The sequence below is a fragment of the Salvelinus fontinalis genome, chromosome 4 (genome assembly GCF_029448725.1).
Source record: "Salvelinus fontinalis isolate EN_2023a chromosome 4, ASM2944872v1, whole genome shotgun sequence".
In the NCBI taxonomy this organism is placed as follows: domain Eukaryota; kingdom Metazoa; phylum Chordata; class Actinopteri; order Salmoniformes; family Salmonidae; genus Salvelinus; species Salvelinus fontinalis.
In genome coordinates, this window is record NC_074668.1 from 56,172,103 (window position 1) to 56,185,243 (window position 13,141).

Below are 13,141 nucleotides of genomic sequence, written 5' to 3' on the forward strand. Positions count from 1 at the left end.
AGTCAGGAAGTTAAAGCTTGGTCGCAAATGGGTCTTCCAAATGGACAATGACCCCAAGCATAATTCCAAAGTTGTGGCAAAATGGCTTAAGGACAAGAAAGTCAAGGTATTGGAGTATCCATCACAAAGCCCTGACCTCAATCCTATAGAAAATTTGGGGCAGAACTGAAAAACCGTGTGTGAGCAAGGAGGCCTACAAACCTGACTGTAACGGCTTTCCTCCTCCTCTTCATCAGAAGAGGAGGAGCAGGGATTGAACCAATATGCAGCGGAGTTTGAAGACATATTTATTAAAGAAAACACGAACTCGATTATACACTAACAAAACAACAAACGACGTAGACGCACCTGAACATAAGAACTTACATATAACGAAGAACGCATGAAACAGGTACAGACTACATAAACCGAAAAACAAACAAACCGAAAACAGTCCCGTGTGGCGCAACGACATACACAGATACAGGAGACAACCACCCACAACGAACACTGTGAAAACACCTACCTAAATATGACTCTTAATTAGAGGAACGCCAAACACCTGCCTCTAATTAAGAGCCATACCAGGCAACCCATAAACCAACATAGAAACAGAAAACATAGAATGCCCACCCAAACTCACGTCCTGACCAACTAACACATACAACAAACTAACAGAAATAGGTCAGGAACGTGACACTGACTCAGTTACACCAGCTCTGTCAGGAGGAATGGGCCAAAATTCACCCAACATATTGTGGGAAGCTTATGGAAGGCTACCCGAAACATTTGACCCAAGTTAAACAATTTAAAGGCAATGCTACCAAATACTAATTGAGTGTATGTAAACTTCTGACCCACTGGGAATGTGATGAAAGAAATAAAACCTGAAATAAATCATTCTCTACTATTATTCTGACATTTCACATTCTTAAAATGAAGTGGAGATCATAACTGACCTAAGACAGGGAATTTTTACTAGGATTAAATGTCAGGAATTGTGAAAAACTGAGTTTAAATGTAATTGTCTAAGGTGTATGTAAACTTCCAACTTCAACTGTAGGTGTTCCTTTTGTCCAGGTCGGAAAGGGCAGTGTGGAGTGCAATAGAGATTGCATCATCTGTGGATCTGTTGGGGCAGTATGCAAATTGGAGTGGGTCTAGGGTTTCTGGGATAATGGTGTTGATGTGAGCCATGACCAGCCTTTCAAAGAACTTCATGGCTACAGACGTGAGTGCTACGGGTCTGTAGTCATTTAGGCAGGCTACCTTCGCTATCTTGGGCACAAGTGGTCTGCTTGAAACATGTTGGTATTATAGACCCTGAAAATGTCAGTGAAGACACTTGTCAGTTGGTCAGCACAATGCTCGGAGTACACGTTCTGGTAATCCATCTGGCCCTGCGGCCTTGTGAATGTTGACCTGTTTAAAGGTCTTACTCACATTGGCTACGGAGAGCGTGATCACACAGTTATCCAGAACAGCTGATGCTCTGATGCATGTTTCAGTGTTATTTGCCTCGAAACGAGCATAGAAGTAATTTATCTCGTCTGGTACAACCTCATTGATGCCTGGCGAGCACATAATCCTAAATGAAAACAGTACACTTTCTACTCAAAAAGACGATGTCATACTATTATCTATACCTCTATTTACTTTAATCAAGAACATAGAAATTTGACATATGAGCTTGTCTGACCACCCCACTTACTACTGCCAACTTCAAATGTCAGAATCTCCTAAAAGATCCACAAGATGGCATTTCAAAGTTTCATTACTACAAACTCCTACATTCTGTGATCAACTTGAAATTCAACTAAATTGAACTAAATGAATAACCATAAAAAACAAAGATTCAGTTGAAGACCCCCAAATTCTATGGGATGCCACCAAAGGTTTTGTAAAAAAATAATGCAACTGGCATTTGCATATGGGTTGAATAAATCACAATTAAAGAAGATACCCATGTTAGAGCATTCTCAACAAACACTCTTTTCAAACCAGGTAGCTATTACTCTTTCCAAAGTCAAGACATAACTTAATATATTGATAGGACAGAGGGCAAAATTAGACTCAACCATTACTTCCACGGTCCCAGTCATTTACTGGCCAACAAGCTACACAGTATTGATCAATAAGCTGATACAGCAACTATTGAGTCTGAAACAGGGGAATTACTATCAGAACCCATATTAATAAATCAAAGATTCTCCTGCTTCTATAAATAACTGTACAACTCTGATTGTAAATACACACCAAGCAAGACTAAGTCCTTTCTAAAAGAAATACACCTCCAGAGAGCCCAAATCTCTCTCATTGAACTCAAAAGGGCATTTTCTTGTGGGGTATGCATGGGGGTCTGAGCTGTGTGCTAGTAGTTTAAACAGACACTTCAGTGCATTCAGCTTGTCAACATTTCTTACAAAAACAAGTAGTGATGAAGTCCACTTTGAGCCATGAGAGATTTAAATGCACATTATTAATGTTATCTCTCCGTGTACATTTAATGGCCATCCGTGCTGCCCTGTTCTGAGCTAATTGTAATGTTCCAAGGTCCCTCTTTGTGCCACCTGACCACACGACTGAACAGTAGTCCAGATGCAACAAAACTAGGGCCTGTAGGACATGCCTTGTTGATAGTGTTCTTATAAAGGCAGAGCACAGCTTTATTATGGACAGACTTTTCCCCATCTCAGCTACTGTTGTATCAACATGTTTTGACCATGACAGTTTACAACACAGGGTTACTCCAAGCAGCATAGTCACCTCAGCTTGCTCAATTTCCACATTATTTATTACAAGATTTTGTTGAGGTTTAGGGTTTAGTGAATGATTTGTCCTAAATACAATGCCTTTTAGTTTTAGAAATATTTAGGACTAACTTATTCCTTGCCACCCATACTGAAACTAACTGCAGCTCTTTGTTACGTGTTCCAGTGATGTCACTCGCTGTAGTAGCTGACATGTATAGTGTTGAGTCATCCGCGTACATAAGACACACTGGCTTTACTCAAAACACCTTTACCTAAAACACAAGGCCAAATCTACACGGGAGTTGCTTACCAAGAAGACCGGTGGAGGTTCTGGAGAGGCTGAGTTACAGTTGTGAATTAAATCTGCTTGAAAATCTACGTCAATGGGCGTGAACACTATCTGAAGGCACTGAATGCAATCATGAATTACTTACAAAACCCGTCTTTACAGGAAAATCATTTTTAAGCAGTGTTTGAGGATGACACTTTGGGATCTGTGCTACATAGCGAGAGAACATTCTTTCTCTTTTAGCGCTAGAAACAGCCTAATCAAATTCAAGGTGGTTCACCGTATCCACTGGTCCAGGGCTAAACCTGGAAGGAATATTCTCTGATTTTGATCGTACATGTGTTCGATGTAAAATAGAACTAGCCAAACTATTTCCGGTTTTGGTTTTCTGGAATGTTTATATTTAAATATGTCTCTGATATACACTGACCGTACAAAACATGAGGAAAACCTGCTCTTTCCATGACAGACTGACCAGGTGAATCCAGGTGAACGCTATGATCCCTTATTGAGGTAACTTGTTAAATCCACTTAAAAATCAGTGTAGATCAAAGGGAGAAATAAATGTTTAAAGAAAAATGTTTAAGCCTCGAGACAACTGAGACATGGATTGTGTGCATGCGCCATTCGGAGGGTGAATAGGCAAGACAAAATATTTAAGTGTCTTTGAACGGGGTACAGTAAATAGTAGGTGCCAAGCGCACCGGTTTGAGTGTGTCAAGAACTGCAACGGTGCTGGGTTTTTCACGCTCAAAAATGTCCTGTGTGTATCAAGAATGGTGACATCAAGCCAACTTGACAACTGCGTGAAGCAGTGGAGTCAACATAGGCCAGCATCCCTATTGAACGCTTTCAACACCTTGTAGAGTCCATGCCCAGATGAATTGAGGATGGTCTGAGGGCAAAAGAGGGTGCAACGCAATATTAGGAAGGTGATCCGTCTCCCCTCACAGCTCTTTTTGGAGTACTACCCATAAGCAACCCCTGTCAAGAATTCAGTCTGACACTGTTGCCTGTACCACTCTATTAGCTGGACGACTCATACTTCCCTATCTCACAAATATTGGGTATGAGATGTATTGAGCTCTCTAAAATGAGAGAAAATGTCATTCAGTGGTGTAGTCTGATTGTGTGTGAGTTTTATGTAAAATAAAATAGTAGATACTCCGTGTAAAATCAGACAGGACTTCCTCATTACTAAGGGGGGGGGGGGGGGGGGGGGATCACATCTCTGATGTTAAGTAGAACTCTGAGGCCATGCATTCCCACCCAGTTAAACTCTGGTAATACACACAGCAGGGGTGACTGTAAACTCAGTAACACGCAGGGGGTTACGTTATAGGGGCTGCACCCAGGGTGTGAGACAGTCACCTGGTGTACAACGAGCGATGCTGACAAATAACCAGAGATGGGAGTTTAATAATTTTGCTCTTAAATGTGCTCCAAAACATCCCTGAAATTTCAGAGAGCGCCTTCTGTCTGACTTGAAGGCCACTTTTTCCATACGATTTAAATTTGATGGAGAGCAGTTGAAAGACGAATCAATCAAAAGTGAGTTTCTTCCAACCTCTTCAGCAGTGAGACACTGGTGTTAGAATCAATAAAAAATAAAGGAAACCCTTCTCTTTCCAACCCAGATCTTTATGAGGCTTTTGAAGTGAGGGATAGTTTTGTAACTTCTTGTGTTCATTTTCCCCCCACAATTCACAGCAACCCGGGCAATGATCTCTAGTGGATATTATCAGCAAATAATGGCTTTGGAGTAATAAAAGTCTTAAAACTAGTCTAAAATAACAAGTCTTAAAAAGTTCAATAAGGACTATTTTATCTCACCAAGGGGGGAAATTGGTTGTATCTAGACTATAGACTAGTGCATAGATATTGAACCACAAGACTGAATGAAATGAACCTGCAGTTGAAAAATACATAAAAACAAGACAACCCCTTGAGATAGTCTTTCTGACTACAAAACAATGCCAAACCTTTCAAGCACAACCCATGCTTTTTGACATAGGTTTTCACGGCCTACACGTGCGAGGAAAGGATGAGTGATAGAGTAAAAAAAAAGGGGGGGACAGAAGGAGGGAGAGAGAGGGGGGTGGTATTTGTCTTCTGTGTGCGCGATGCAGACGCAGGGGCTGTGCTGTTCATTTAATGCAAGGTTAGGCAGGCGTCGCTGATGAATGGACTGTCGACAGGAGAACAAAAGCAGGAGCTCCATCATACACACACCCACACACATTCTCTCCCTCACGCGTGGTCCACACGCAGGACCAGAAGTTACCAATAGGCAAAGATCTAAGATTAAGTGCCCATAAGGGGGAAAACACGAAACTGGCCAGTGTCTATGGAAATTTCTTCCAACTCCCACAGTCTACCACTATCCACAATACCCCTTTGAAATACTGGTCAAACACAGACACCCAAGAGCCACCCGTAACACCTGTCACCAGAGATTCTGCTAATTGTCACATTTTCAGTCAAATGTTCAGTCACTTAAAGAGTTTTGAAGGAAAAATATGCCTGACAATTTTATTTTATACAAGATAATTAAACACAAAAGCACTAAAAACATTGATTTAAATGACTATTTTTAGCCCGATCATATAATTTTTTGTTTCACTTTTCTCATTGCACTAGGCTCTGAACCTAGAACAGGTCATCCACATTCCAGGAAATAGAACAAATAAAAAAGGTGGATATGTTCAATTATGTGGCTGAGAAAAGAGGAAAAATGAGAGGATGTTTACAAATTCCATTAGATCCACGGGGCCGACCAAGAGCAGAGGCAGATAATAACCAGCTATTGATTAATTTTTGAAATAGTGGAGAGACACTGCACAATGCTCTCAGAATACAATGGGCCACCAAAGACAAATCACTTGCCAGAGTCAACCAGGGCTATTTCTGCTCTATCTGTTCTCTCTCTGTGTCTTCGCAAATGGCACCCTGTTCCCTTCATAGTGCACTGCGTTTGACCAGAGCCCTATGCCGATCAGTCTGTGAGCTTCCCAGAGGAGGGGGAGACAAAGAGCCGCGGTGAGAGCCTGCCAGCACAGTACAGAATAGACTAGATGACAGGTGGATGACAGTTCACGGTACAGAGTGAACTATCATCCACCCCCTGCCTAGTGCCAAAGATTGGTTACGGGAAAAAAGTAAACAAGGGGTCTCTGAAAGCGTCTGGATGTGTGGGGTTTTGCTCCACTGCAGCACTTAGGCAAATGTTTAAAAATAATCAACTAATCACAGTTATCACGATCAGAATAGTTTTATCAGGTGTGTTAGAGCTGATAGTGTTCGATTCTTTATTTGGATACTCCATTTGGTTAGAATGTACATTCTTCTTCTGCCCCCCAACAACCCCATACACACAAAGCACGTTGAGAGGCTCAGGGTCAGCCACATTTCAGCACACCTCGATGTAGAGCAATTTTGGGTTTAAGTGCCTCGCTCAAGGGCACATGACAGTGGTTTGTACTCGGGATAAGAGAAAGCAGTTCCCAGTAGTAGAGGTCGACCGACTATGATTTTTCAACGCCGATACAGATACCGATTATTGGAGGACCAAAAAAAGCCGATACCGATTAATCTGACGATTTGTTTTTGATTTATTTGTAATAATGACAATTACAACAATACTGAATGAACACTTATTTTAACTTAATATAATACATCAATAAAATCAATTTAGCCTCAAAAAAATAATGAAACATGTTCAATTTGGTTTAAATAATGCAAAAACAAAGTGTTGGAGAAGAAAGTAAAAGTGCAACATGTGCCGTGTAAAAAAGCTAACGTTTAAGTTCCTTGCTCAGAACATGAGAACATATGAAAGCTGGTGGTTCGTTTTAACATCAGTCTTCAATATTCCCAGGTAAGAAGTTTTAGGTTGTAGTTATTATAGGAATTATAGGACTATTTCTCTATACGATTTGTATTTCATATACCTTTGACTATTGGATGTTCGCTTATAGGCACTTTAGTATTGCCAGTGTAACAGTATAGCTTCCGTCCCTCTCCTCGCCCCTACCTGGGCTCGAACCAGGAACACATCGACAACAGCCACCCTCGAAGCATCGTTACCCATCGCTAGAGCAAGGGGAACAACCACTCCAAGTCTCAGAGCGAGTGACGTCACCGATTGAAATGCTATTAGCGCGCACCCCGCTAACTAGCTAGCCATTTCACATCGGTTACACCAGCCTAAACTCGGGAGTTGATAGGCTTGAAGTCATAAACAGCTCAATGCTTGAAGCATTGCGAAGAGCTGCTGGCAAAACGCACGAAAGTGCTGTTTGAATGAATGCGTAACGAGCCTGCTGGTGCCTACCATCGCTCAGTCAGACTGCTCTATCAGATATAAAAATCATAGACTTAATAATAACATAAAACACAGAAATACGAGCCTTTGGTCATAAATATGGTCGTATCCCGAAACTATAATTTCGAAAACAAAACGGTTCCGTATTTTATCTAACGGGTGGCATCCCTAAGTCTAAATATTGCTGTTACATTGTACAACCTTCAATGTTATGTCATAATGATGTACAAATCTGGCAAATGAATTACGGTCTTTGTTAGGAATAAATGGACTTCACACAGTTCGCAACGAGCCAGGCGGCCAAATCGGTGTCCAAAAATACAGATTTCCGATTGTTATGAAAACTGGAAATCGGCCCTAATTAATCCGCCATTCCGATTAATCGGTCGACCTCGACCCAGTAGGCATGAAATGGCACAGAACGTTTTTAAATGGGGAGGTACTACCTGAACTTGTCCTATAACAGCACTCAAATTCTGCTGGAAAATGCCAAGTTGTGCCATTTTGAACATGGCGCAAATATTCACCACCCTACTGTAGAGTTTTGACCTGATTAGAAATTGGAGAAGGCACCAAAATGTGCATATTTAACATAAAGATTAAATATTTATATTTAAGGTACAGAAAGAACACACCACGTATGTAACACGGTCTCCCTGGTGTGACAAACTCCCTTCACACGGGACGCAACATGCATGTAAGTCAGCCACACCTGGGGATCGGGAGGATTGTCTATCCATCACACTGGTGTACCACCCAGCTGACCCTTCCTAGCCAATTAGCTGGCCCCATTTATTACCACGCCTGTGATCAATCCTCACCGCTGACAGCCTTGATTAACTCAGAAGATTGAGTTAGGGGTTTGTGTGTGTGTGTGTGTGTGTGTGTGTGTGTGTGTGTGTGTGTGTGTGTGTGTGTGTGTGTGTGTGTGTGTGTGTGTGTGTGTGTGTGTGTGTGTGTGTGTGTGTGTGTGTACGTGCGCGACTCACCGTGCATTCTGTGCTGTCTGTTATCTTTAGGCAGAAGTCTGATGCAAACTCCAGCTCAGAGAGAGACACTGCGTTACAATCGATCCCCTGGGGAGAGGAGTCCACAAACAAAAGATCAATACACACACTTTCACATTCTGTAATTAAACAAAAAAGGAAATTATAACACGCTTTTGGTCTTATCAAGCAGGAGACGGAAGAACAGTGAAGTATAAGCGAGACAAGACAACTAAGCACTTGTACTAAAGGTGACTGCTTTTCCTCTGTTCTTGAGTACAACTCACCAAAAACAGAATACTTGCCAAAACAAGAGGTTACACTCGCCAACAAAGGACTTACATACCTAAAAAAAGTACAACAACTAGGGACGGTTTTACACCCCTTTTCAATTTCACCTTCTAAAGCACATTCCTTAACATTCTGAGAGGGAAAAGGCCATAACTGTTTTAACAGGGATTTGCAATTCCCTGAGAGACAGACTCTTAATTTTACGCTCTTCCGACCATCCTTAATGGAATGTTGTTGGATCGTATCAGAGGGAGGCAATGGAGGAGAATCCATGCAATTTGGGCCAAGGGGGAGCTGTCCATTTTTCACTAAAGGGGAGAAACTATCGATTAGAGGATTCAAATGATATTATTTCACCTGCTCCGCTCGTTCATCATGGGAGAGACGTGGAAAAGAACACGCTACTTCACAAAATGGAGGATGGGTAGAGGAAGGAGCGTCCATGGAAAAGACAGAGAATATAATAAAAATGGTTTTTAAAAGGTATCCATGCTCTCATTTGTGTGTGTGATATAGAAAGTCCATTAGGAAATGCAATGTGTGTTTATATGGTGTATGTAAGTGCAGGATCTGTGAGGATGATTGTGCTTGTAATGTTTGTGGGTATTAGTGAGTGTGTTGTACTCGCCCTGCGGTGTTTGTGTATGTGTAGTCTCTCTGCGGTGTGTGTGTGGTTGTGTGTTTGTGTGTGTGTGTGTGTTTTCTCCATCAGCTCAGTGAGTGCCTCTCCATCTGCAGGGGGGACAGAGTAATGAAGTTTCCTAAAGAGGAACTTAAACAAGGATTAGACTTATCAATCACCCAGCACTAGAGCACTGCCACACACAGCAACAACCTGCCTCCAGGGACCTCTCTCTCTCTACGACTAACTCTTTCCCTCGCTCTGTATTCACCCTCCACACCCACTCTATTTCTGTAACCTTTTTCCTTTCTGTATACCTTGTGTTGAGTATACCTGTATGACTGCAGGCTTAGAGATGATTGTGTCTGGTTTGAGGACCTGCACCACGGCCTCTGGCACCACGGCCCTCTTCATGCACGCCATCTTGAACCCGTACACGTCATCCCAGAATGCAATACGGTCCTGGTGCTTCGCCGTGTCGCCCACTGCCGCCAGGCTGATGGTGCAACGATCAGGGTAGACTAAAAAGAGAGTAAGAGGGGTGAGATGTATGGACAGACTGAACATACAGGAGAAGAGTGATAGGGATATGCATTCGAAATGATTTCACTATTCGAATATCGTGATTTTTTTTTTCAATTCAGAAAAATAAATAAATCCTCTTCTCTCATCACCAATCAGAATGGCACAAAAAGCCACAACAGCAGACATCGTGCAGTTGTTTTCAGGGTGTCATATCTGTAGTTAACTAACGGTAGACTAGGCTAACAGTAACAATGACAGAAGTCTGCTGTCGCCGCCATAGAACGGAGTGATTTGCATCGATCCGTTTCTTGTGTTGTGGACCCTCTGTTGGTTCGTACCTATTCTAGGCCATTCGCTATTTGAAGTGGGGGAAATGCGCTATGATAGTAAAATGCCTTTTCATGTAAAACGCAACCCATAAGCCATAGCCCGTGAGATAGAAAATGAGCTTGAAAATGAAACAATCACTCCTGATATTCAATTAACCGTGCACATCCCTATTCGGGAGGGAGTGGAGATATACGGCCAAGTCCGGATACCCGTGCTTGCATGCTAAAGAGTAGGTCGTTTGGGTACACAACGTTTCAAACGTTTACAACGTTTACACTTTAAAATGCCAGGATGCCATACTCATTTCGGATTTTAATATAGTACGAATTTGCTGCATGCTATTGAGGAAGAAAATCAGATTTTCAGACCAACATGTGTTTGACAACAGCTGACAATCATATAAGGGGACAGGCCGTACCAAAATTAACAAATGGCTGAAAAAAATGCAATTGCGCATTCTCAGTATGGCTGAGCCTAGTATGTTGATATTTGTTGCTTACTGCATATATTTGACCAAACAGTACATTCTAAATAGTATGTAGCACTATCAGTACACAGTATGTCGTTTTAGTAAGACGCACGCAAGATAGATTTCAGACTACGGTGGAGATGACCTAAGACGACAGAAAGCTAAAGGCACATTTATCTGGCTTTGAGTTGGACGCCTTTCCCCCTGATTCCACTGCTGAATCTGAATTCCTGACTTGCTATCAACGCTGCAGTTCCGTGCACGATCGGGACCTTTGATCAAATGTTATTGGTTTGTGCGGACCTTACCGTAAAATGCTAACTTTACAAGCCCTTAACCAACAATGCAGTTCAAGAAATAGAGTTTAAAAAAATAAATACGAAATAAAATAAAGTAAAAAATATATAATTATTACAGGTTAGGTTAGTCCAGGTAATTTGTAAAGTGACTATGCATAGATAATAAACAGGGAGTAGCAGCAGTGTAAAAACAAAGGGGGGGGGGGTCAATGTAAACAGTCCAGGTGGCCATTTGATTAACTGTTCAGCAGTCTTATGGCTTGGAGGTAGAAGCTGTTAAGGAGCCTTTTGGTCCTAGACTTCGCGCTCCGGTACCGCTTGCTGTGAAAGAACAGTCTATGATGATGGTGTCGGGTGACTGGAGTCAAACACATTTTTTGGGGCCTTCCTCTGACACACCTAGTATATAGGTCCTGGATGTCAGGAAGCTTGGCCCCAGTGTGGTACTGGACCATACGCACAACCCTCTGTAGCGCCTTACGGTCAGCAGTTGCCACACCAGGCGTTGATGTAACCCGATCAGGATGCTATCGATGGTGCAGCTGTAGAACGTTTTGAGGATCTCGGGACCCATGCCAAATCTTTTCAGTCTCCTGAGGGGGAAAGGTGTTGTTGTGCCCTCTTCAAGACTTTCTTGGTGTGTTTGGACCATTATAGTTCGTTGGCGATATAGACACCAAGGAACTTGAAACTCTCGAACCGCTCCACTACAGCCCCGTCGATGTTAATGGGGGCCTGTTCGGCCCGCCTTTTCCTTTAGTCCACAATCGGCTCTTGTCTTGCTCATGTTGAGGAAGAGGTTGTTGTCCTGGCACCACACGACCAGGTCTCTGACGACCTCCCTATAGGCTGTCTTGTCGTTGATCAGGCTGTTGTGTCGTCAGCAAACTTAATGATGGTGTTGGGAGTCGTGCTTGGCCACACAGTCGTGGGTGAACAGGGAGTATAGGAGGGGAAGAGGAGCCCCAATGTTGAGGATCAGCTTGGCAGATGTGTTGTTGCGTACCCTTACCACCTGGGAGTGGCCCGTCAGGAAGTCCAGGATCCAGTTGCAGAGGGAGGTGTTTAGTACCAGGGTCCTTAGCTTAGTGATGAGCTTTGTGGGCACTATGGTTGTTGAACGCTGAGCTGTAGTCAATGAACAGCATTCTCACATAGGTGTTCCTTTTGTCCAGGTGGGAAAGGGCAGTGTGGAGTGCGATTGAGATTGCATCATCTGTGGATCTGTTGGGGCGGTATGCGAATTTGAGTGTGTCTAGGGTTTACGGCACGATAGTGTTGATGTGAGCCATGACCAGCCTTTCAAAGCACTTCATGGCTACCGACGGGAGTGCTACCGGGGGGTTATCATTTAGGCAGCTTACCTTCGCTTAATTGGGCACAGGTACTATGGTGGTCTGTTTGAAACATGTAGGTATTACAGACTCGGTCAGGGAGAGGTTGAAAATCCCAGTGAAGACACTTGCCAGTTGGTCCGCGCATGCCTTGAGTACACATCCTGGTAATCCATCTGGCCCCGCGGCTTTCGGGAATGTTGACCTGTTTAAAACTTCTTCGGGATCGGTGTCCCTTCCACAGGACAGTTGAGCTAACGTAGGCTAATGCGATTAGCATGAGGTTGTAAGTAACAAGAACATTTCCCAGCACATAGACATATCTGACATTGGCAGAAAGCTTAAATTCTTGTTAATCTAACTGCACTGTCCAATTTACAGTAGCTATTACAGTGAAATAATACCATGCTATTGTTTGAAGAGAGTGCACAATTTTGAACATGAAAAGTTACTAATAAACAAATTAGGCACATTTGGGCCGTCTTGGTACAACATTTTGAACAGAAATTCAGTCTAAAACTTTGCACATACAATGCTGCAATCGAGTGGCCAAAATCTAAATTGCAGCTGGGATGGAATAATACATTATGGCCTTCTCTTGCATTTCAAAGATGATGTTACAAATAAAATACAAAGGAATGGCTGTGAGTCAAGGGGGGTACACAGACATCCCCTTTGTGTTATCTTTTACCAGATCTATTGTGTTATATTCTCCTACATTCCTTTCTCTATATTCTCCATTTACACAAACTTCAAAGTGTTTTCTTTCAAATGGTACAAAGAACATGCATATCCTTGCTGCCTGAGATACAGGCAGTTAGATTTGGGTATGTCATTTTAGGCAAAACAATTTTTTAAAGGGGCAGATCCTTCCTCTTGCTCAGTTGTGCACCGGGGCCTCCCACTCTTTCTATTCTGGTTAGTGCCAGTTTGCGCTGTT

At 42.6% G+C, this 13,141-nt stretch overlaps 1 protein-coding gene across 1 annotated transcript in view; it reads right to left on the minus strand.

Annotated features, from left to right (window-relative positions):
• prmt3 (protein arginine methyltransferase 3) overlaps positions 1 to 13,141 on the minus strand; it is a 107,761-nt gene that overhangs the window by 47,941 nt on the left and 46,679 nt on the right. The window contains exons 12-13 of the mRNA XM_055920620.1: positions 9,578 to 9,765; positions 8,335 to 8,421 (exon numbers count right to left, since the gene is read on the minus strand). Of these exons, the coding sequence (XP_055776595.1) occupies positions 8,335 to 8,421; positions 9,578 to 9,765 (275 nt within the window). The remainder of the gene's footprint in view (positions 1 to 8,334; positions 8,422 to 9,577; positions 9,766 to 13,141) is intronic.